The sequence below is a fragment of the Neomonachus schauinslandi genome, chromosome 14, assembly GCF_002201575.2.
Source record: "Neomonachus schauinslandi chromosome 14, ASM220157v2, whole genome shotgun sequence".
NCBI lineage: Eukaryota > Metazoa > Chordata > Mammalia > Carnivora > Phocidae > Neomonachus > Neomonachus schauinslandi.
In genome coordinates this window covers 83,244,431-83,266,845 of record NC_058416.1, presented here as the reverse complement: position 1 = coordinate 83,266,845, position 22,415 = coordinate 83,244,431, and the positions used below count along the sequence as shown (strand labels likewise).

Sequence of the window (22,415 nt, the reverse complement as noted above, 5' to 3'; positions counted from 1 at the left end):
TGCCGTCAGGAATAGCAAAATCCATCCTAAAAGGGCACGTGTGGGAAATGCTTACACCAGATTTGAGGCTGGGAAAGTGACCCCTGGTAGACCCTTTCCTAACCAGCTCCTTCCTGTGCCACCTGGTCCCACGGGCACCGCCACAGCATGGCACACTTACTTCCCCCGAAGCCCGGAGCATACACCGGGAGCCCGCCCGTGCCGTCTGGGTACTGCGGTGGTTCTCACTACAGAGTGAAGTGAAGGGCCGGGCCCCATGTGACACAGCTAGGATCACAGGAGCCCTGGATTCATCCAGGTGCTCGTCTGGACCCTGCTCTTGACCACAGAGCCAGGCCAGCCCTCCCTGGGCCCTGCTGGCCCCCAAATCTTTGGCCCTGGCCAAACTCCCGACTTTGCTTGGTGGCTTGGTCTTGTTTGTGGTTCTAGACTCCGGCCCAGAGTAACTGGAGATGACCCCCCAGGGTCCTGAGCCAGAGCCAGGCCATGTTGGGATGCTGGGGCCAAGGAGAGCCCTTGAGGAAGGAAGGCAGAGTGGCCTTGAACTGACGTTCACCCTGACTGTGACCTTTGCTCAGCCCTGGCGAAGTGACCAAGTGTCCCCGACCCTCAGATCAGCTTCCCCATCCGGAAGGGGAACAGCTTGCTGGGAGAGTTTTCCCTGGTCTCCCTTGAGGCCATTGCCTGGCTCTTAGAAGCAGAGAGTGAATTTTGGCACTTGATGAAGCAGCTTTAGATAAGGACCTTTTCTCTGAGTGAATGAAGAGGGTTCCATCCTCCCCTGACATTGGCCTCATTAAACCAGCAAACAGTCTCTCTCTAGACGTGGTTGCAGTTAATCCTCACAACAGCATTAGCAATGATTGCTGCCAGGCGCTGAACTGAGGGCTTCTTCACGGGACCTACCCTGCTCTCTGATTCCATGTCCTAGCACTTCCTTCTTGGTTTGCCAGTTAACTCTGGTCACTTTTGTTTTTTCTCAAATGCACCAGGCTTATTCCTACCCCAGGGCCTTTGCACTTGCTCTTCCTGCTGCCTGGAGTGCTTATCCTCCTACTCTTCCTGTGGCTGGCTCCTTTTCATCAGTCAGGGCTCGAGTGAAATATCTGCTTATCAGAGAGACCCTCCTGACCATCCCATCTAAAGTTCTCTGTCTTCCCCCACTTTAGTACTCTTTGTGGGTCCTATTTTCCTCCTTTGTACCTACCACTGCAATCTGAGGTTGCCTTGTGTATTGCTTCTCTACCTGCTTCTCTACACCAGAACACCAGCTCCATGAGTGAGAAAGGTCTTTATTGGGTTGGGTTGCCACTGTGTCCTCAGCCTTAGAACAGTGCCCGGCCCATCACAGGTGTTCACTACATGTTTACTGAATGGTCAAAGAATAATCTGACCCCGTTCTCACAACAACACTGTGCAGTAGTGTGCTAGAGGAGAGATGGTTGCAAATTCTTTGCTGCTCCTCCCAAGGAGTAGTGGAGGCTCTCTCCCCTCCCCAAGATCTGGACTGGGCCTGTGACTCACATCGACCAGTGAAGCTTGGTGGCAGAAATGAGGCCGTGTGACTTCAGAAGCTGGATCTTAGGAAGCCTTTCAGCTTCTGCGTGGGTCTCTCGGCACACTGTCTGGGGAAGCCAGCTGTCATTGGAGAAGGCTGACGAGCCTGAGTCTGCCATATAATCAGGAGACCCAAGCAGACATATATGTGATGCAGAACCCCTCGTGCACATCCAGCCCCGTGCACCCTTGCTCTGCAATCCCATGAGCCAGCCCAGCCAAGCCCTGTGCAGCTGAGCCTCATTAGTGGACACGATTGTGAGAGGATGACGGGTCATTTAAGCCACCAAATTTTGACATGTTGCACAACAGTATGGACAACTGATATGGTAGACACATTCTCTTCATTTCTCAGATCAAAGAAACGAAGGGCAAATGACTTACCCGAGGTCGCTTGGCAGAGGGGGCATTCCAACCTGGTTGTCTCCAGGGCTGGGGCTTGAAACTTCACACCACATCACTCTGAGGCTAATTCATATGTGTTCTGATTTTCTTTCTCCCACATCGCTGGTTGTCAGTGTAGGGTTGAGAGCCGGTCCTGAGAACTTTCTTCCTTCTCATAGATCTTCATAAACAATGAGTGGCACGATGCTGTCAGCAAGAAAACATTCCCCACCATCAATCCATCCACCGGAGAAGTTATCTGTCAGGTAGCTGAAGGAGACAAGGTGAGAACTGGTGACCTACCTCGGGGCGGGAGCAGGCAAGGGTGGTTTCATTGTGTACTTTATATGTTTTTATGTGGTTGAAACTTTACCAGGTGTGTATTATTTTCATAACTCAAAAATGCCAATGAACATCTTTTGAGTAAATGAATCAACAGAAACTCTTCCTTCCAACAAAGGTGCTAGATTATACCCGGGTTCAATAATTCACACAGTGGTAGAATTGTAGACTTGGAACTAAATTTGGGAACATCTAATCCAATCTCTCTTTTCTAGACCTAGAAGTTGAAGGTCAGAGAAGGGAGGTACACATCTAGATGGAGGAATCTTGTGGACTAGAATTTGGGTATTCTGAGATCTAGTCTGGTGTTGGTGGTGTATTTACATTATGTTGGAATTATACCTACTTGCAATAAAAAATAGTTATAATAATTTTACAACTTAAAAATTAGACTTTTAGTAAAAAAAAATTTGTTTTCAAATTATGGAGCATTTATTTTATTTTTTATTTTTTATTTTTTTTAATTTTATTTTATTGTTAATCACCATACATTACATCATTCGTTTTTGATGTAGTGTTCCATGATTCATTGTTTGCATATAACACCCAGTGCTCCATTCAATACATGCCCTCTTTAATACCCATCACCATGCTAACCCATCCCCCCACCCCCCTCCCCTCTAGAACCCTCAGTTTGTTTCTCAGAGTCCATAGTCTCTCATGGTTCATTTCCCCCTCCGATTCCCCCCCTTCATTTTCCCTTCCTACTATCTTCTCTCTTTTTTTTTTTTTTAAAGAAAAGGCCTTGAGAGGTGCCTGGATGGCTCAGTTGGTTGAGTGTCTGACTCTTGGTTTCAGCTCAGGCCATGATCTCAGGGTTGTGAGACTGACTGAGCACCACATCGGGCTCCCGCGCTCAGTGGGGGATTCTCTCTTTCTCCCTCTACCCCTCCCCCACTCATGCTCACTCTCTCTCTAAAATAAATAAATAAATCTTAAAAAAAGAGGGGTGCCTCGATGGCTCAGTCGTTAAGCGTCTGCCTTCAGCTCAGGTCATGATCCTGGGTTCCTGGGATCGAGCCCCGCATCAGACTCCCTGCTTGGCGGGAAGCCTGCTTCTCCCTCCTCCACTCCCCCTGCTTGTGTTCCCTCCCTCGCTGTGTCTCTCTCTGTCAAATAAATAAATAAAATCTTTAAAAAAATAAATAAATCTTAAAAAAAAGTAAAGGCACTGAAAATATTTTAAGAATGCCTCTTGCCCTCTGCTTTAACAGTTTTCTATATTCATGTATAAAGCCCTGCTCCCTCTGCTAAAAGCAAATGTGAATATAGTACTTTTCTGGCTTATAGGGTAGTCTGATGTAAATATGTTTTGTGTTTTTTTAAGATTTTATTTATTTGACAGAGAGAGAGAGACAGCGAGAGCAGGAACACAAGCAGGGGGAGTGGGAGAGGGAGAAGCAGGCCTCCTGCAGAGCAGGGAGCCTGATGCGGGGCTCGATCCCAGGACTCTGGGATCATGACCTGAGCTGAAGGCAGACGCTTAACGACTGAGCCACCCAGGCGCCCCATGAGCCACCCAGGCACCCTGGTAAATATGTTTAATATTAATGAAAACCATGCTTCCAGCCTCCTGCTACACCTCTCGCTGTATGAAAACTGCTAGCTGTGTTGATTTTACTGCTTCTCCAATGAGAGGGAAGCTGGTTAAACCTATATTAGGTGCAGACTGCCAGTCATCTTAGAAGGAATACTTAAGTTCTCTGGGCTTGCTTTCTTAGGAAGAGGGGGAAAATGGTCAAATTCTAAGCACAGAGCCCTGAATGTTTCCCTCCAAAACTCTTTGGGGGATTCCGAAATGAAAATACAGAAACATTAACGGTCAGGATCCTCACTCCCTCCGTGAAAGGAGGGCAAGGAGAATCTGAAGCTCCACAGGCAGGGCCTTCGTGGTGGGGAAGGGCTGTTCGGGGCGAGTTTCCACACAGGCATTGACTGAAGTCCCATGGGGGTGTTTGGCAGCGGGCTGGGTGGTAACTGGAGGCAGTTAGTGCTGAGAAGGCCTGAGCTGCCTTGGTGGGTGTTTTCCAGGAAGACGTGGACAGGGCAGTAAAGGCTGCCCGGGCCGCCTTCCAGCCGGGCTCACCCTGGCGCCGCATGGACGCATCCGACAGGGGCCGCCTGCTGAACCGCCTGGCTGATCTGATTGAGCGGGACCGGACCTACCTAGCAGTGAGTTCTCAGCCCCCTCCCCTCTCATCCCATGTGGTGAATAGGCTCAGAGCATCCCACAGCCATCCAGGAAAGGGGGCTGCATTGCTGACCTGTAACTGGTCAGAATGGCATAGGCTGGACATTTTGGGGGTATGCCCCTGTACCAATCAGAGGAGCCTCTCATTGTCCCCTATGATGGCTAAGAAAGGAGGAGATGGGGTGGAAAGGGGAGCCACAATGGGGAGCCTTCCCCGAGACCCCCAGGGATGGACACCTCCCTTGGAGCCCCTCTGTGTGGTGGGCCTTCTCTCTGGCTGCCAGAGGCAGAAGAAACCAAGAGCCAATACCCTCTCCTCTCCCCAGTCCAATCTGCAAATAGCAGCCAGAGTGAACCTTCTAGAAGGCAAATTATACCATGGTGCTCCACTCTGAAGCCTTCCATGGCATCCTGTATATCCTTAGGATAAAGTCCTGTTCTCTCATCATGGTCTACAAGGCCCTGCCTGGTCTGACTCCGTCTCCCAACTAATGCTGGACCATGACCCTCACACACACTGCTCAGCTCGCCAGCCTTCCCTCAGCGTCTTGACTGCCTGGCTTCTTTGAGCCATCAGGGCCTTTGCACATGCTGTTCTCTCTGGGGTGCTTTTCATTTTGTCATCATTTGTACCTTCCCCCTTGCCTAGTTACCTCCTACATATCCTTCAGGTTTAGGCTAGAGGGTGTTTCTCAGACTGGGCTGGGCAGCCTGGCTTCTCCTTTCTAGCATTCTTAACACTCGTGATTGAGGCTTCATGTCATTTAGTCACTGGCGCTTTGCTCTCTCAGCCCCCATTTTGTCTTTTACCCCCAGCCCCTGGATTTGGCTTAGAGCAGAACCTGGAAAACACGTGCACGTGAAGTTGGTGCACCATTCCTCTCCCCACCCCTCGCTCTCCTGTCTTGGGAGAGGGAGGGGCGATGGGCCAGAAATGCCATGGCATTCAGTGGCACAAAGTAGTCCATCAGCCCTTCTTGGTCTGTGCTGAGCTTCAGCGTTGGTCGTCACCGATTGCTTTGATTCAGTCCTGTGCCTGCATGTCTGTGCTGACTGTTCTCTTTTCTCAGGCCTTGGAGACCCTGGATAACGGCAAGCCCTATGTCATCTCCTACCTGGTGGATCTGGACATGGTTCTCAAATGCTTCCGGTATGGGCTCAGGCTTCCGGCTCTTTGTTCTGGCCGTCCCCCAGGGGAGCAGGTGTTGTAGGGGCCAGAAATAGAATAATTTTTTTTTTAGATTTTATTTATTAAACAGAGAAGAGACACAGCGATAGAGGGAACACAAGCAGGGGGAGTGGGAGAGGGAGAAGCAGGTTTCCCGTGAAACAGGGAGCCCGATGTGGGGCTCGATCCCAGGACCCTGGGACCATGACCTGAGCCGAAGGCAGACGCTTAACAACTGAGCCACCCAGGCGCCCAGAAATAGAATAATTTAACAGGATCACAGGAGTTGTAGAAACATGTTAGGAGAAAATCCCTCAATATCAAAGTTGTAACTTAATCATAAGCATTTTTCTTTCTTCTCAAGGCAGTTTTGGTAATTTCTATGTTAGATGGAATTTGTCCATTTCATGTATGTTATTTCATTTGCTGGCTACAGTTGTTCATATATGCTCTTTATAAGCTTTTTTATCTCTCTAAGGTCGGTGGTAATGTCCCTGCTTTCATTTTGGTTTTCAGTTGTGTCTTCTGCCTTTTTTTCTTAGTCTAGTGAAAGGTTTGTCAATCTGGTGAGTTTTCAAAGAACCCACTTTTGGTTTTGTTGATTTCCTCTATTGTTTTCCTATCTCTGCTCTAGTCTTTATCATTTCCTTCTTGCTGGCTTTGGGATTAGTTTAATTAAACATCTTTTTTTTTTTTTTTTTTTTAAAGATTTTATTTATTTATTTGAGACAGAGAGAATGAGAGAGACAGAGAGCACATGAGAGGGGGGAGGGCCAGAGGGAGAAGCAGGCTCCCCGCCGAGCAGGGAGCCCGATGCGGGACTCGATCCCGGGACTCCAGGATCATGACCTGAGCCGAAGGCAGTCGCTTAACCAACTGAGCCACCCAGGCGCCCCTTAATTAAACATCTTAATGCCCAAGAAATACAGGATGAGGAATAAGAGCTTTGTTAGGGTCTTTGGGGTTGCAGTAACAAAGCCTCAGTCTGTCTTGGGCACTGCAGAGTTGGGGGTCTTAAATCTAGAAGGCCGCTGAGCCTCACCGTGGCCCATCTTAGCCCTCTTGCTTCATTCTTCTCTCAGTTACCCCCTAGCCTCTGTCAGGGCCAGTGTGTGTGCTGGAACGTGGCTGCCCACACGTGGGCTGGCTCCTATATGCGGGATCCTACTGACTACACTGCAGTCCCTTATCCTAGCACCAAATGCCAAAGTCTTCATGCCAGATTCAGGGGCCAGATGCCACCCTGATTGGCTGGCCTCAAGTCTGACCAGCTGTGGTCTGGGTGGACGGATCATTGCGCAAATAACAAGTACTCCCCTGTGACCCTGTGGACAGAGGTGGAGGGGAAGAAGCCGTGCCAGAAAAGTAGTGGTTGGACAACATAAAGGGTTCTCAACCAGGGTAGTTAGTCACATCTCCCAGGTGACAGCTGGCAATGTCTGGAGATACTTCTGGCTGTCACAGAAGGGGGTGAGGGAAGGGTGCTACTGGTATCTAGTGCACGGAGGCCAGAGAGGCTGCTAAAAAGCCTGCAGTGCACAGCATGGCCCACACAGCAAAGAATTTTCCAGCCCCGTATGACCGTAGTGCCAAGGTTAGAACGCACTGTGAGGGTGACCCAGAGAGAGCAGCCTGGGGAAGCTCGGGCTAAGTCCTATGCCCTCCTGAGTTTTAGGAATATGCCGTTATGCTGATTAGGTAACCATTCTGGGGCCTGCAAAACATACATCATACAGCCTGGGAGGAAGGGAGCGGCGCTGCCTTCCCTCGTAGAGATTGGCAACTCCCTGGCTGTTCACAGACCCGTGTTCGAAGCCAGGTCAGCGTGGGGCCCAGACTCGCGTTGCCATCCCACTCATTTCAGAACTCTTCCTTTTACCCCACGTTTCCATATTTCCCCTTCTCTCATTTTTCCTGCTTCTCTGAAAATGTCACCATTACGGGCTGGAAACCCACAATGCTCTTTTCTCCCCCGCTCTAAGGTGCTGGGCTTTTCTGTCCCCTGGGTCCCTGTGTGTCTAGATGGGAGGCTTTACGAGGGGTTGGGCCAGTTGAGGATTTGTTTCTGGTGACTGTTCCCTCAGTCGTACTTTGGGGTCTGCATACAGGAAGTGCTGGCCGTTAGAGAGGTTTTCGCTTCCTCACCAGATCCGACCCATGGTTCTCAGATGCTAATCTGTGGTGCTGGCTACTTCAACAGTCACAATTTAATAAATCTGAATGTTTATGAAAAATACCAATTCCTGGGGATCAGCCTCGGAGCCCCAGATTGAGTAAGTTGGAAGTGGGCTCCTGAAATGTGGTGTTATTTACAAGCATCCCAGGTGATTCTGAGGCTTAGAGTTTAGTTGTCCAGAGTGGAACTGTGACCCTAGGAAGTCTTTCTGGGGCTAAGCCAAGGGCAAGGGCAATTGGGCTTGTTTGGGCCTTACAAGGGGCCTGTTTGAGCCTTTTTTTTCTGCCAGGGTGTACAGGGGTCCCTGACAGTCATTGATTAAGCTTGGATTTTTTTTTTTTTTAAGTTATTACGCTGGCTGGGCTGATAAGTACCACGGGAAAACTATTCCCATTGATGGGGACTTCTTCAGCTATACCCGCCATGAACCCGTCGGGGTGTGCGGGCAGATCATTCCGGTGAGTGGTAGGCTCCTAATAAACAGATGAAGGCTTATTAGGAGTGCCTTGAGATGCAGCGATCTGGGACAGGCGGATTGCACAGGTGGGAGGGTCTGCGGCCTGTTGTTGGAAGGCGGCCTGGGTGGTGGGTGAGAACACAGGCTTTAACAAAGCCAACCAGTGCTGCCATGCGTGGACTCTGACTTTGGGCAAATCACTGATACCCATAAGACTCGGTTTCCTTATCTGAAAAGCAGAAGGGAACACAACACTGTCTTAGGGCAGGAGGGGTAATACAAGGCAACAACATAGCACAGAGCCTAGTATGGTTAAAGCTCTAAGGAGCCTGAGTCGCTCCTGCTCCCATCCACCTGCCATGTCCATCCGTCTTCAACTCATAGCAGAGTTGTGGGAGTAGCACAAGGGGCTTGGAGAGGTCAGCGCAGCCCCCTTCCCCAGGCCGCCCCCTCCTCCCCGGGCCACCCCCTGGGTGCCCCCTTCTCCTCCCCGGGCCGCCCCCTCCTCCCTGGAGCCAGTGCAGCTCCAGCTTGATTCCAGAAACAGCTCTTGTTTATCGCAGTGGAACTTCCCGCTCCTGATGCAAGCCTGGAAACTCGGCCCAGCCCTGGCGACCGGAAATGTGGTTGTGATGAAGGTAGCTGAGCAGACTCCACTGACTGCCCTCTATGTGGCCAACCTGATTAAGGAGGTGTGTGGTTTGTGTCAGTCTTGACCTCTGAATGCCCTTGTACAGGCTGGCTCCTTGGGGGTTCTTAGGAGGGGCTTCGGGGGCCCCAAAGTAGGGCAGGTGTTTGTAGAGCAGGGACTGAACCTCCCCTGCACCCCCCGTACCTCATCACAGGCCAGCCGAAATGACCCCCCTTACCTGTTTTCTACACTGAGCTTCACTGCCAGACCCCTTTGAAGAATGCCACTGGGGAGGGACAACAGCCCCAGGGAACCCCGAAAAGTAGGTTCTCTGCTGTGCCATTTGGAATTCCTGAGCAGTGCCTCACACACTGGTGTCAGCTTGTCTGGGTACCGGGCAGGCTGCTTTAGCCTCTCCGGGGGGTGTATGTTCTTCTGTCCAAGCCCTTTGGAACAGGAGAATGACGCCCAGTGTCCCTGGCTGTTTGCCCACAGGCCGGCTTTCCCCCTGGCGTGGTCAATATTATTCCTGGATTTGGCCCCACAGCTGGGGCCGCCATCACCTCCCATGAGGATGTGGACAAAGTGGCCTTCACAGGCTCCACCGAGGTAAGGCATCACCAGGACCTCAAGCTTGTGGCACATTTGGCCCAGGTTCCCACTGCCCTCAAAGGATGACGCTTTGAAGATTCACCTCAGGGTACTGTGTGGAGGGTCCTCTGAGGAGCTTGAGTGAGGGGCCCCGCGTGTGCCTGCAGTAGCTGCCGGGTGGAGCCCTCTGTGGGTTGCTTGACACTCTGGCTGCTGTTGTGGGGCCACCATCCCACGTGGAAGAAAGAGGCCCAGACCGTCTAGACCTCAAGAAGCCCAGACCTGGGGCGCCTGGGTGGCTCAGACAGTTAAGCGCCTGCCTTCGGCTCAGGTCATGATCCCAGGGTCCTGGGGTCGAGCCCCACATCGGGCTCCTTGCTGGGGGGGAGCCTGCTTCTCCCTCTCCTTCTACTGCTCCCCTGCTTGTGCTCTGTCACTCTCTCTGTAAGATAAATAAATAAAATCTTTAAAAAAAAAAAGAAGTCTAGAACTGACCGCCTGCCCAGAGTCAAAGCCCTTTGGCTGTGTCAGATTCCTTGACCAGCAGTGCCCTGACAGTTATAGAGCATGGGCTTCAGAAAGACATGAGTTCAAATCCCAGCCTCGCTATTATGACATGGGGTGATTCACCGAATATCTTCGGGGCTCCATTTGTTGTCTTTAAAATGAGGATGGCCATATGGAGGCAGTAGAGACAGTAGGCATGGTGTAGTGGGGAAGATCAGGTGCTCTGGAGTCTTACTGTTTCAGTGGCACTTACTAGCTCTGCGATCCTGGGCAAATCACTTAGGTTCCCGAAGCCTCTGTCTCATTTGTAAAACGGGGATAAGTGCACCCACCTCACAGATTGGAGTGAGGGGGATCAGCAAAGGTCTAGCTCAGAGTAAGTGCTCAGGGAGGGAATGAATGATGAGTGAGGAGTATCCTGCTCTGTGCCAGGCCCTGGAGGAACAAGGACAAGTAAGATGTCTGGTGATTCCTTCAACATCATCTCCTTCGAAGCAGGGACAGAATTCCTTCTGAAGAGTAACCTTTTCCTCTCCTTCAGTTGTTGGGAGGCTTCCTCACATGGCCCCAGAGAAAGCACACTGACTACTGTAACGAATGTGCTCTTCAAGCCATTCCTCCGGAGATAGATACCGTCTAGCGTCTAGTCTACGCCGTGATGGCAGCTCCAGGAGGGCAGGAACAGAGCCCAAGATAGCACGGTCCCAGCTCTTTCCTTGATTTGCTGCTGCCCAAATCAATGCCTTGAAGTGATGTTGAGAATCTCACAGAGGGGATGGTTTCCTGACAGAGACAGATGTGTTCGTTCAAATAGGTTCAGGGCGGCTTTGTGCAGGCTCTGGGCATAAGGATGTGAGGAGCACCCCATCCTTGCCCCCACAGAGCGTGCCATGGGCTGGGGGACCACACTCACAACACTGTGGGAAGGGGACAGGATAGTAGTTTGACCTGGTGATGGACTCACGCTGCCCACATGTGAATTCTGATTCCACATTCACCAGCTGTGTGACTTTGGGCAAGTGACTTGACCACTCTGATCTGCAGCTCCCACATTTCTAAAGCAAGGCAAAGAGTTGTGCCTATCTTTGATTGAACTAAATGAACACGAAGCACTTGCACAGTGTCTGGTATGTAGAGGCCATATTGCTCATGTGGTTATGGTCACTCTCGTCCTGGGAGCTCAGAGGGGTAGGGCAGCAGTGGTAAGTGAATAGCTAGATTGGGTGAAATTCTCCAGCTCTCTTATAATCCAGCTGCTCCCTCATGTTGTGGGGTCCTCTGTCCTGTGTCTAGAAGAGCATTTGGTTCTTCTTTCCTCCTCCTGAGAGCTTGTCTATATTTCTGCTTTCCCACAGGTTGGCCGCCTAGTCCAGGTTGCTGCAGGGAGCAGTAACCTCAAGAGAGTGACCCTGGAGCTGGGGGGAAAGAGCCCCAATATCATCATGTCAGATGCAGATAGTAAGGTTTTTGCGGGGAGGAGGTGTGGGATGAAGGCAGCCACTAGCTGTCCATACTGTGGCTCCACTCACTTCTGTGAGCTTCAGCAACCTCTGGACTCAGTGTCTGCCCCCTGGGCCTCAGGACGAAGGTCAGAGTCCACAGCATGGCCCTCCAGCCTGCATGACCTGGTCTCTCCCCGGCTTCTCTCCTCTTTGCTCCCCACCATCCAGCCGGGCTGTGCTACTTAGCTGCCCAGCCATACTGCACACTCTCTCGGAGCAGACTGCTCCTCCTCCTCATACCCCTTTTCCTGGTCCTGCCGAGGCGCCCCCTGATTTGCCCTTCCCTGACTGCTTTGGGCTGGCTGGGTGGGTCCTGCCTCCACCCTCTTGTCTGTTACCACGGAGGGCTATGACCTCCTCTCTCTTTGTGTCTGTCTGCTGGGTGTCCACACCGCAAGAAGGGAGAGATCAGGCCTGTCCTGGTCAGCGCTGTTGGTGGCATGAACGGGTTAAGAGGGTAAGCAGACACTGGGGCCAGGCTCATCCTCCATTTCTTCTCATGGGTGCCTTTCTGCCTCCCCAGTGAACTGGGCCGTGGAGCAGGCCCACTTCGCCCTGTTCTTCAACCAGGGCCAGTGCTGCTGTGCGGGCTCCCGGACCTTTGTGCAAGAAGATGTGTACGCCGAGTTTGTGGAGCGGAGCGTTGCCCGGGCCAAGTCTCGTGTGGTTGGGAACCCCTTTGACAGCCAGACTGAGCAGGGGCCGCAGGTAAGCCTGGCTGCTGCAGATGGGTCTGGGTGTCTGGAGCCAGCGTGGAGAAGCAGAGGGGGTCTCAGACTCAGAGGCAGGCAGGCTTGGCTTCAAGTCTCAGCTCTGCCATGTGCCAGCTGTGTGTCCCTGGGAAGCCACATGCCCTCTCTGAGCCACTGTTCTCTCATCTGTAATAACCATCTACCTGAATTCACAAGCTAGCTTTGAAGTGGAAATCAAAAATGGAAACCAGTTTGTAAATTTCATACACATAATAAATATTAGGAGTATCTGTGTAAAATTCTGGACCTTGGCCATCCATAAAAATGCATCTTCCAGAAGGACACACACGTATCTGTTAACTGTGGTTATCTCTGGGGAGTGGGGCAGAGGGCCATGGCCTGGGTAGCAGAGGGACTTTACTTCACTTTATGCTATTCTGAAATGTTGGATTTAAAATATATATAGGGGCGCCTGGGTGGCTCAGTGGTTAAGCATCTGCCTTCGGCTCAGGTCATGATCCCAGGGTCCTGGGATCGAGCCCCAGGCTCGATCAGCGGGAAGCCTGCTTCTCCCTCTCCCACTCCCCCTGCTTGTGTTCCTTCTCTCACTGTCTCTCTCTGTCAAATAAATAAATATTTAAAAATTAAAAATATGTATATATGTATGTGTGTATATATATATATATAAATTTTTTTTTTTTTACCATGAGCACATACTCATTTTAACCAAAACAACAGTCAATAGTAATTACAACAAGAAGAAACACAGTGTCTCTGCCCACCATTTCCTCTCATGTCCTGGGCCTTACTCCAGCATTATTCTTAGACGCCGCCTATCCTGGACTCTCTCTCCATAGGGTCCTGTGCTGGCTTCCCCCAGCCACCCCCTCAAGAAGAAAGGAGTCCACAGGGTCAGGGGTGCTCCCAGCTCCCACCAGTCCCACTTCTGGGACCCATGGGTGCCTCTCTACAGGTTCCATCCTCCTGAGGATGTCTGCTGCTGGTGTCCACTCCCCAGGTTCCAGGGCTGGCCAAGACCAGTCTATTTTTATTTTTAATTAATAGACTTATTTTTTTCCCACCTCCCCGACTCTAATAGACTTATTTTTAGAGCAATTTAGGTTTATAGAAAAATGAGCAGAAAGTACAAAGTTCCCTTCATTCCTCACCCCTCCCCTCTAATTTCCCTGATTATTGGCATCTTGCCTTAGTATGGTACGTTTGTTATAACTGATGAGCCAATATGATAGATTATTATTAACTAAAGTCCATAGTTTACTTTAGGGTTCACTCTTGGTGTTGCATTCTGTGAGTGTGGACAAATATATAAAGACGTGTATCCACCATTGCAGTATCATACAGAATAGTTTCTCTGCCCTAAAATTCCCCTATGCTCCACCTATTTATCCCTCCCTTACCCCCAACCCTAGGCAACCACTGATCTGTGTACTGTCTTCATAGTTTTGCCTTTCCCAGAATGTCATATAGCTGGAATCATACAGTATGTAGCCTTTACAGATTGGCTTCTTTTACTTAACAATGTGCATTTAAGTTTCCTCCATATCTTTTTGTTACTTGATAGCTTATTCCTTTTTATGGCTGAGGAATATACCATTGTATGGACATACCACATTTTCCTTACCTACTTATCTGCTGATGGATACTTGGGTTTTTTCCACTTTTTGGCTATTGTGAATGGTGCTACTATGAATCCCAACATCTTCTTTTTCTCTCCTGTTTTTCTTTGTAGTTTATGGCTATTTAATTAGTAAAGTAATATAAACTTGTATAAAAATTTTAATAAAAAGTGTTTAAAGGAAAAAATAAGACCCCCTTGGCTTCCTTCCATGTCTATTCCCCATAGATAACCACACATGCACATGCACAGAGTTACATTTTTGTATATTTGTTTTAACAAAAACAGGCTTATATAACATATTCTACAGGCTTCCCTCACCTTTACAGAATACCTTAGGCTATCTTTCAGTGTCAGTTCACAGATCAATTTTTTTTTTTTTTCAACTGGGCTCCATGCCCAACAGGAGGCTTGAACTCATGATCCTGAGATCAAGAGTCCCATGCTCTACCGATTGAGCCAGCCAGGCACCTCACAGATTTATTATTAACAAGGACACAATATATATTATATATACAAACAGTAATTATTTTAGCCAGCCCCTCTACTGATGTATACTTAGAATCGTTTCTGTTTTTTACTTTTACAAAGTGCTCCTCAGTGAATATCCTTGTTTAGGTCCCATTGTGACATGTAGAATAAATTCCTAGAAGTTAAATACCTGGATCAAAGGGTATGAGTATTTCATTTTTTGACCAATATTAATAAAGTACCTGGGGCGCCTGGGTGGCTCAGTCGTTAAGCGTCTGCCTTTGGCTCGGGTCATGATCCCAGAGTCCTGGGATGGAAGCCCCGCATCGGGCTCCCTGCTCCGCGGGAAGCCTGCTTCTCCCTCTCCCACTCCCCCTGCTTGTGTTCCCTCTCTCGCTATGTCTCTCTCTGTCAAAAAAATAAATAAAATCTTTAAAAAAAAAATAAATAATAAAAAAAATAAAGTACCTGCCACAAGGGCTGTACCAGCTTATAGGCCTTTTTTTAAAATTAAGATACAACTGACATATGACATTGTATTAGTCTTTCTGAGAGCATATGAATATTAGAATGTCTGTAACATACTCTTGCCATCAATGTATTTTCTTCTTATTATTATTTTATTTTATTTATCTAGAATGCTTCACGAATCTGTGTCATCCTTGGGCAGGGGCCATGCTAATATCTGTACGGTTCCAATTTTAGTGTGTGTGCTGCCGAAGCAAGCACATTTATTTTCTCACTATTTTGAATTCTTAGTTCCTTCATAGTTGGAAAATAAAAACAATGGGTTTGATATGCATTTCTTTGAGGGCTAATGAGGTTGGTTGACCCTTTACTTACGTTTATTGGCCCTTTGTAATTCCTTTTCCGAGCCTTGCTTATTTCTAAGCCTCAGTGGTTGCTCAGTTGTCTCATTCATTGCCTGTGTGGTTCTAAGCCTAAAGCTAGGAGAGGTCTGGCTCTAGCATCTCTGAAACTTGGGACTTCTTTTCCTGCAGGTGGACGAAACTCAGTTTAAGAAGATCCTTGGTTATATCAAATCTGGAAAGGAGGAGGGGGCGAAGCTGCTGTGTGGTGGAGGGGCTGCTGCTGACCGTGGCTACTTCATCCAGCCCACCGTGTTCGGAGATGTGCAAGACAGCATGACTATCGCCAGGGAGGAAGTTAGCATGGGGCCAGCATTCTGGGGAATGTTCTTAGGAGAAGTGGACAATTAAGTTTGGCGTCTTCATACCATGACCCATCCGCTGGTTTTGGGCCAAATTCTGGCTCTGTGCCTAAGACAAATTATTTACAATTCTATCTGATCTGGTCATTCCCCTCTTTCACCCCTTATGGCTACCCACTGTTGGGGAGAACTTCCAAATTCCCTTGCACAGTTTCCAGGGCCTTTGTGTTGTGGTCCCTGCGAGCCATGAGTCAAGGAATGGTTTTGCTCAGCCCTTTTATGATCTTCATATAAGCAGGACACTGGACTAGACCGAAGGGCTGTGACTTCCCCACATGGCAAGGCTCCCGATGTTCTCCCTCTCAGCACTCATTATGAATGCAGGACAGCAGCTCTGGCTCATCATTCATTCATTTCACAAACACTTACTGAATGCCTGCTATGTGCCAGGCTCTCTAGAGACCCTGGAGATCCAGAGGTATGCAAGATGTGTTCCCTGCCCTCATGGGGTCCACACACGCTCCCCTTCCCCAGTGGATTAGTCCTTTAGCAGCCACATGCACAGAAAATATTTCCTGTTCATGTATAATTCAAAATAAAATAATATGAAAATGCAAAATCAGGGGAACAAAGTCCAACAGAGTTCTGCCTCTTTCCCCATCATGACTACTTTGATGCTTTTTTTGAAATCTCAAATATCACTTTTCCAGAGGGGTGGGGGGTGCCTCTGCTCTGCCAGTGCCCGAAGCACATGACGCCCCATCCCACAGTCCTGCTCCAACCATGATGAGTCCTGGCACTCTTCTCCCGCCTCTGCCTCGACACTCCCCAGGCAGTCCTGGAATCAGCCATTTCTTTAAGAAGTCCTGCTCCCGGGGCGCCTGGGTGGCTCAGTTGGTTAAGTGACTGCCTTCGGCTCAGGTCATGATCCTGGAGTCCTGGGATCGAGTCCCGCGTCGGGCTCCCTGCTCGGCAGGGAGTCTGCTTCTCCCTCTGACCCTCCTCCCTCTCATGCTCTCTGTCTCTCATTCTCTCTCTCTCTCAAATAAATAAATAAAATCTTTAAAAAAAAAAGAAGTCCTGCTCCCTTTTAGGGGAAAGTGGGATTTCATGAGGATAGGTGCTGGGTATGTTTATGCCTGGAACTCCGTTTCCCTCCTCCCTGCTCCCCACCTGCACCCTGGCTTGGCCAGTATCACAGCTTGGCTGTCACTTCTGTAAAGCCTCACCCCTCCTCTCCACTCATCAGTCCAGGAGCTCCCGTAGGCTCTCAGCACTCATTACACAGCTTGTATTGGTTCCTTCTAACGCCCTGATTACATCAGGACCACCTACACTGCATTCCCCCCAGGGCTCTGCCTTGATAGGGCTGAGAGCGGCCACACCCCGACAGCATCCGCACATCTGGCCCCTGTGACTTGGCTTTTGAATCTCATTCTCCACTAAAAAGAACCAGGATTCCTTGAAGAAATGGCTCATGCCAGGAATAGGACAGGGAAAGTACCAAATAAACCTGAATGTCTTGAGAGCAGAGACCCTGTTTCATTCAGTTACTTCTTCAGCTTTTAGTGTGTGCCTTGCTGAAAACCTGATGTAAATTCTTTGAAACAATCTTCGTGTAACATGCCAGAAACCCCTACCTTGCAGGATTGTTCAGAAATAAGATCAGTGGTGTAAAGCACGTGGCCTATAGAATGTAACTGATCCCCATTAGCTTCCTTCCCTTTGTGTTTCATTGAACTTGGGAGCTGTTGTCTCCCTGTGGAACTCTTAGGGTATGTCTGGGGGCTCGATCTGGAATGATCTGCTCTGCACTGTGAAAGCTGGATGGCAGGTGGTTTCTGTGTATGCTACACCCTCCCAACTGTGCACTCTCTTACCTCAGATCTTTGGGCCAGTGATGCAGATCCTGAAGTTCAAGACCATAGAGGAAGTCATTGGGAGAGCCAACAATTCCAAATATGGGCTGGCTGCAGCTGTCTTCACCAAGGACTTGGACAAGGCCAATTATCTGTCCCAAGCCCTCCAGGCTGGCACTGTGTGGTAAGAGCCTCCTGTCAACCCCTCACAGCCTAGGCAGGCATCCCCAAGCCAGGGTCTTCTGGAATCTAGTGCCACACCCTAGAATTGGGGGTGCTGGGCTCAATTCCTTCTGGGTCAGGGTGTGGTATAATAGAGATTTCCCATCCCAAGAGAAATAAAAACCTACATCTGCACAAATAACTGTACCTGAATGTTCATACCAGATTATTAACAATATTCAAAAGGTGGAGACAACCTAAATGTCCTTTAGTTGAAGAATGGATCAACAAAATGTGGTCTATCCACACAATGTAATATCATTCAGCCATAAAAAGGAATAAAGTGCTGATACATTTAACAAACAGAGATGAACCTTGTAAATGTGATACTAAGTGGAAGAAGACAGACACAAAAGGCCACATACTGTGTGATTCCATTTATATGAAATGTCCAGAATAGACAAATCCATAAAGACAGAAAGTAGATTAGAGGCTTCCAAGGGCTAGAAGGGTGGGGAGTGGGGAATAACTGTTTATTGGGTACAGGGTTCTTTATGGGGTGATAGAAATGTTCTGGAATTAGATGGAGGTGATGATTGCACCACACTGTGAATCTGCTATGTCCACTGAATTGTGCACCTGAAAGTTGTGGATTTTAAATTCAATTAAAATTTAATAATTTTTAGGGGTGCCTGGGTGGCTTAGTCAGTTAAGTGTCTGCCTTCAGCTCAGGTCATGATCTCAGGGACCTAGGATCAAGTCCTACCATCAGGCTCTCTGCTCAGTAGGGAGTCTCCTTTTCCTTCTCACTCTCCCTCTGTGCTCTCACGCTCTCGCTCTCTCAAGTAAATTTTTTAAAAAATTTAATAATTTTTAAGAACTGCAAAAAAAGTACCTAGTTAGCAAAAATGATTCATTAAAATGGGAAGCTATGATGTGGTGCACCCTGTTACTAACAGTCATCTGTGACCACATCATGAGGGGTGATGACTTACGGCTTTATTTCATGTAGTTTGCTTTTGGCTCCTACATGGCTGGTTATAACTATGGTTCGACCTATCCATTTATCCTCAGTAATATTTTAGAGCCATTCAGGAGGTCGGAGGGGTATGACACACCTTCCTACAAGTTACTTCTGAATCTTGTTTCATATTATAGGGTCAACTGCTATGATGTGTTTGGGGCCCAGTCCCCATTCGGTGGCTACAAGATGTCTGGGAGTGGCCGGGAGCTGGGAGAGTATGGGCTGCAGGCATACACCGAAGTGAAAACCGTGAGTATGGGCGCCTTCTCAGCTTTCCCTCACACTGGGCTCCATCAGTACTTATTACTAGTTTCTTGTTTTAAGGCACAGAAGCTACAGAAAAGGGTGAGGACCCAGTCTCTGCTCTGTCTCATGAGAAATAACTTGGGACCTGGCCACTACTATGCCTGCACAGTCCTTTGCTAGGCTTTGTTATACGCCAAGTTCTGTAAGACTTGAGAAGAAGGGAGGTTCCTAGTGGGCCGAAGCAGTGGGGAAAAGCTTCTACTAAGAATCAAGCCGTGAGGCATTAGAGACCAAGGGCCATAAATATACCAAAATCCTAATGTCAGGGATAGGAATGTAGCCTGGAGGACAAATCAGAAATACAAAGAAAGTATTCCATAAATATTCATCACAGCATTATCTCTCAAAGATGAAAAAGTCAAATGTAACCTAAATGCCCAATAAATTATGGAACACCCAAATCATGGTTTACTAAGTAGCCATTAAAAATATTTTTGTAGGGGGTGCCAGGGGTGGTGCAGTCGGTTGGGCATCTGACTCTTGGTTTTGGCTCAGGGCCGTGAGATCAAGCCCCACGTTGGGCTGCATGCTCAGCGCAGAGTCTGCTTGAGGATTCTCTCTCTTTCTCCCTCTGCACCTCCACCCCCCACATGGGCCTGCTCTTTCCCTCTCTCAAATAAATAAATAAATAAATAAATAAATAAATAAATAAATCTTTAAAAATATATTTTTGTAGGATATTTGACATGGAAAATGATCATCCTTTAAAGTGAAAAGACATGGGCGCCTGGGTGGCTCAGTTGGTTAAGCGACTGCTTTCGGCTCAGGTCATGATCCTGGAGTCCCGGGATCGAGTCCCACATCAGGCTCCCTGCTCAGCAGGGAGTCTGCTTCTCCCTCTGACCCTCCTCCCTCTCATGCTCTCTGTCTCTCATTCTCTCTCTCGCAAATAAATTAAAAATTAAAAAAAAAAAATTTAAAGTGAAAAGACAGGATACAAAGTAATATGTGCAGTATGAACCCAATTTAAAGGCTGTATGTACATATATATACTCAGGTACCTTTATTTATAACTATGGAAAAGACAGGAAAGAAAGGCACCAAAGTGAAAATAATTTTCTCTACAATGGACACTAATTACAGTTTAACCAGGCAACAAACTCACTAGTGATATTTAAAGAAAAGAGTAATGGGCTAAGTTGGGCTTTCCCAGGATTGGGGAAGAGAAGGCTCAGGGCACGCAAACCAGCCAGGGGAGCAGGGTGAGAAGGGTGGATGTGGTCTTCATTCAGTACTCAGTGGTAAGCCACAACCTGTGTTCTCAAGAAGCTCGTTGGAATAAAATAAACCTGTTTGCTTGTTTATTTAAAATTGTCCCAGGGGTGCCTGGGTGGCTCAGTCGGTTAAGCCTCTGCCTTCTGCTCGGGTCATGGTCCCAGGATCCTGGGATCGAGCCCTGCATCAGGCTCCCTGCTAAGCAGTGGAGTCTGTGTCTCCCGCTCCCTCTGCCCCTGCTCATGTGCTCTCTCTCTCTCTCACTCACTCTCTCAAATAAATAAAATCCTTTTTAGGGCGCCTGGGTGGCTCAGTCGTTAAGCGTCTGCCTTCAGCTCAGGTCATGGTCCCAGAGTCCTGGGATCGAGCCCCGCGTCGGGCTCCCTGCTCCGCGGGAAGCCTGCTTCTCCCTCTCCCACTCCCCCTGCTTGTGTTCCCTCTCTCGCTGTGTCTCTCTCTGTCAAATAAATAAAATCTTTAAAAAAAAAAAAAATCCTTTTTAAAAAAATAAATAAAATTGTCCCAGACAAGAGGCAAGATCCAGATTTGAACCTGACACTGGCCTATAACTGTTCATCAAAACAGTGATGAGATTATTTAGGTACGGTGTTGCGGGGGCCGTGCTAGGACTGAGCCCCAGGAGTCCCAGTATCCGGATTTCCTGGAGGGCAGGGGGAGAGAGACCCTGAAAAGAGGAGGCTTGAGTTGAGGTGGTTCGTGCAGGAATCCAAGTGTAAGCTATTGAGTTTGGGGAACTCAAGTGATACTCCTAACAAAAATAGGATTAAAAACTTTTCAGAAAAGAAATCAAGTTTGCAAGGGGGGACTGCTGAGAAAATGTCTTCTTTTGAACTCATCTTTACTGAGAGCTTACTTTGTGCCAGAATCTGCTAGACTTCCTTATGCAGGTTATCTCAATCAGTGCTCACAACAACCCCAGGAGGGATATACTGTCTTTATCCCATCCTGCAGATGAGGAATCGAGGCACACAGAGGTGAAGTCCTTGCACAGTAGGGGGTAAAGCTGGGATTTAACCAAATCCATCTGAGTCTGGAATCTTCCCACTTGACACACTGACACACCTGTAAGCTTTAGCATGTTATTTTTTCCCTTACTTTGATTCTTTTGGAGGAAAATATGGGTGTAGGTCAGGGTCTCTCAAGCTCAGCACTGTTGACATTTGGGGTTGTATAATTCTTTGTTGTGGGGTTTGTCCTGTGCAGCGTGGGACGTTCCATGGGCAGCATTCCTGATTGCTACCTACTAGATGCCATAGCAATCCCGCCCTCTTCTGCTCCGTGACAATAAAAAATGACTGGATTAAGGGGAGGCAGAGAATGTTCTCATGCAGAACAGGGCCCTAGCTGGGTCCCTGGGATTGGGCAGTTGTCTATCAAGCTATCAGAAGTAAAGGAAGCCCTTGTGCTCGTCCTTGGCAGCACCCCAGCTGAGAGTGCCCACAGATCGCAGGGAAGCAGGAAGATTTAACAGCTGCTCTGCTCCCCTCTTACAGGTCACGGTCAAAGTGCCTCAGAAGAACTCCTGAAGAACTGTGCCGACTCCCGGCGGAGGTCAAGGACATCAGCAGCAAAACCAAGAAAAATGACACTTGCACACTAAAAGTCTCAAAAGAGAAATTCTCTCACAAAATCTCTTGATCAAGAAAGTATCAGACCTTTATTGATAGATGGGGGTGGGTGTGAAGGAAAGAGTACCGGGAAAGCCTTTTACATGCCAACAGTACTCCTAGCTTCCAGGCTGATTTTTCAAAACTAGATTCAAATGTCTTATTCTGTCCATCTGATAGATTTCTGTAACTTTCCTTTATAGGGGAACAAAAAGCCATTTTTTACACTTGTACTAACAAGTCAGGGCAACAGCTAGTGCCTTCCTCTGTATTCTGGACTAAAATTCATTAAAAACAATGCTGCTGGGGGGTGGGAGGATGGGTTAGCCTGGTGGTGGGTATTGAGGAGGGCACATTCTGCATGGAGCACTGGGTGTTATGCACAAACAATGAATCATGGAACACTTCATCTAAAACTAATGATGTAATGTATGGGGATTAACATAAGAATAAAAAAAAATTAAAAAAAAAACAATGCTGCTGTTCACTTTTTGGTTAACTCTTTGTCCATCTCAGTAACCCAAGGAAATACCACCACATAGGGATGTTGTCCCCTCCTGTGTGTGTGTGTGTGTCACACTGTATGTGGCTACTGTCCTGTGGGGAAATAGCTTTCATTTCCTTTCTCCGTCCTGTCCACCTGTGGCCGGCCCTATGGTAGGCCCTAGCGAAGTCACCAAAATAGGACTCCCCAGGTCCTGCCCTCAGAGAGGGGGCAGTCAGCCAGGAAAGACACACTTCACAT

General features: G+C 48.4%; 1 protein-coding gene and 1 non-coding gene across 3 annotated transcripts in view; one reads left to right on the top strand and one right to left on the bottom strand.

The window, feature by feature from the left end:
• Positions 1–21,976, top strand: part of ALDH2 (aldehyde dehydrogenase 2 family member) — a 29,131-nt gene extending 7,155 nt beyond the window's left edge. Inside the window, exons 2-13 of one of the 2 annotated variants that reach the window (XM_021698544.1) lie at positions 2,121–2,225; positions 4,315–4,455; positions 5,545–5,624; positions 8,165–8,276; positions 8,839–8,967; positions 9,402–9,515; positions 11,360–11,462; positions 12,030–12,214; positions 15,307–15,471; positions 17,362–17,519; positions 18,656–18,770; positions 21,557–21,976. In XM_021698544.1, coding sequence (XP_021554219.1) covers positions 2,121–2,225; positions 4,315–4,455; positions 5,545–5,624; positions 8,165–8,276; positions 8,839–8,967; positions 9,402–9,515; positions 11,360–11,462; positions 12,030–12,214; positions 15,307–15,471; positions 17,362–17,519; positions 18,656–18,770; positions 21,557–21,589 — 1,440 coding nt within the window. In that variant the 3' untranslated portion in view covers positions 21,590–21,976. The remainder of the gene's footprint in view (positions 1–2,120; positions 2,226–4,314; positions 4,456–5,544; positions 5,625–8,164; positions 8,277–8,838; positions 8,968–9,401; positions 9,516–11,359; positions 11,463–12,029; positions 12,215–15,306; positions 15,472–17,361; positions 17,520–18,655; positions 18,771–21,556) is intronic. The other variant, XM_044921073.1, reaches the window with a different exon arrangement.
• On the bottom strand, positions 14,933–15,034 carry LOC123326668. The gene has a single exon (XR_006541241.1). It is a non-coding gene; the product is annotated as a U6 spliceosomal RNA (small nuclear RNA).
• Positions 21,977–22,415: the final 439 nt, after the last annotated feature.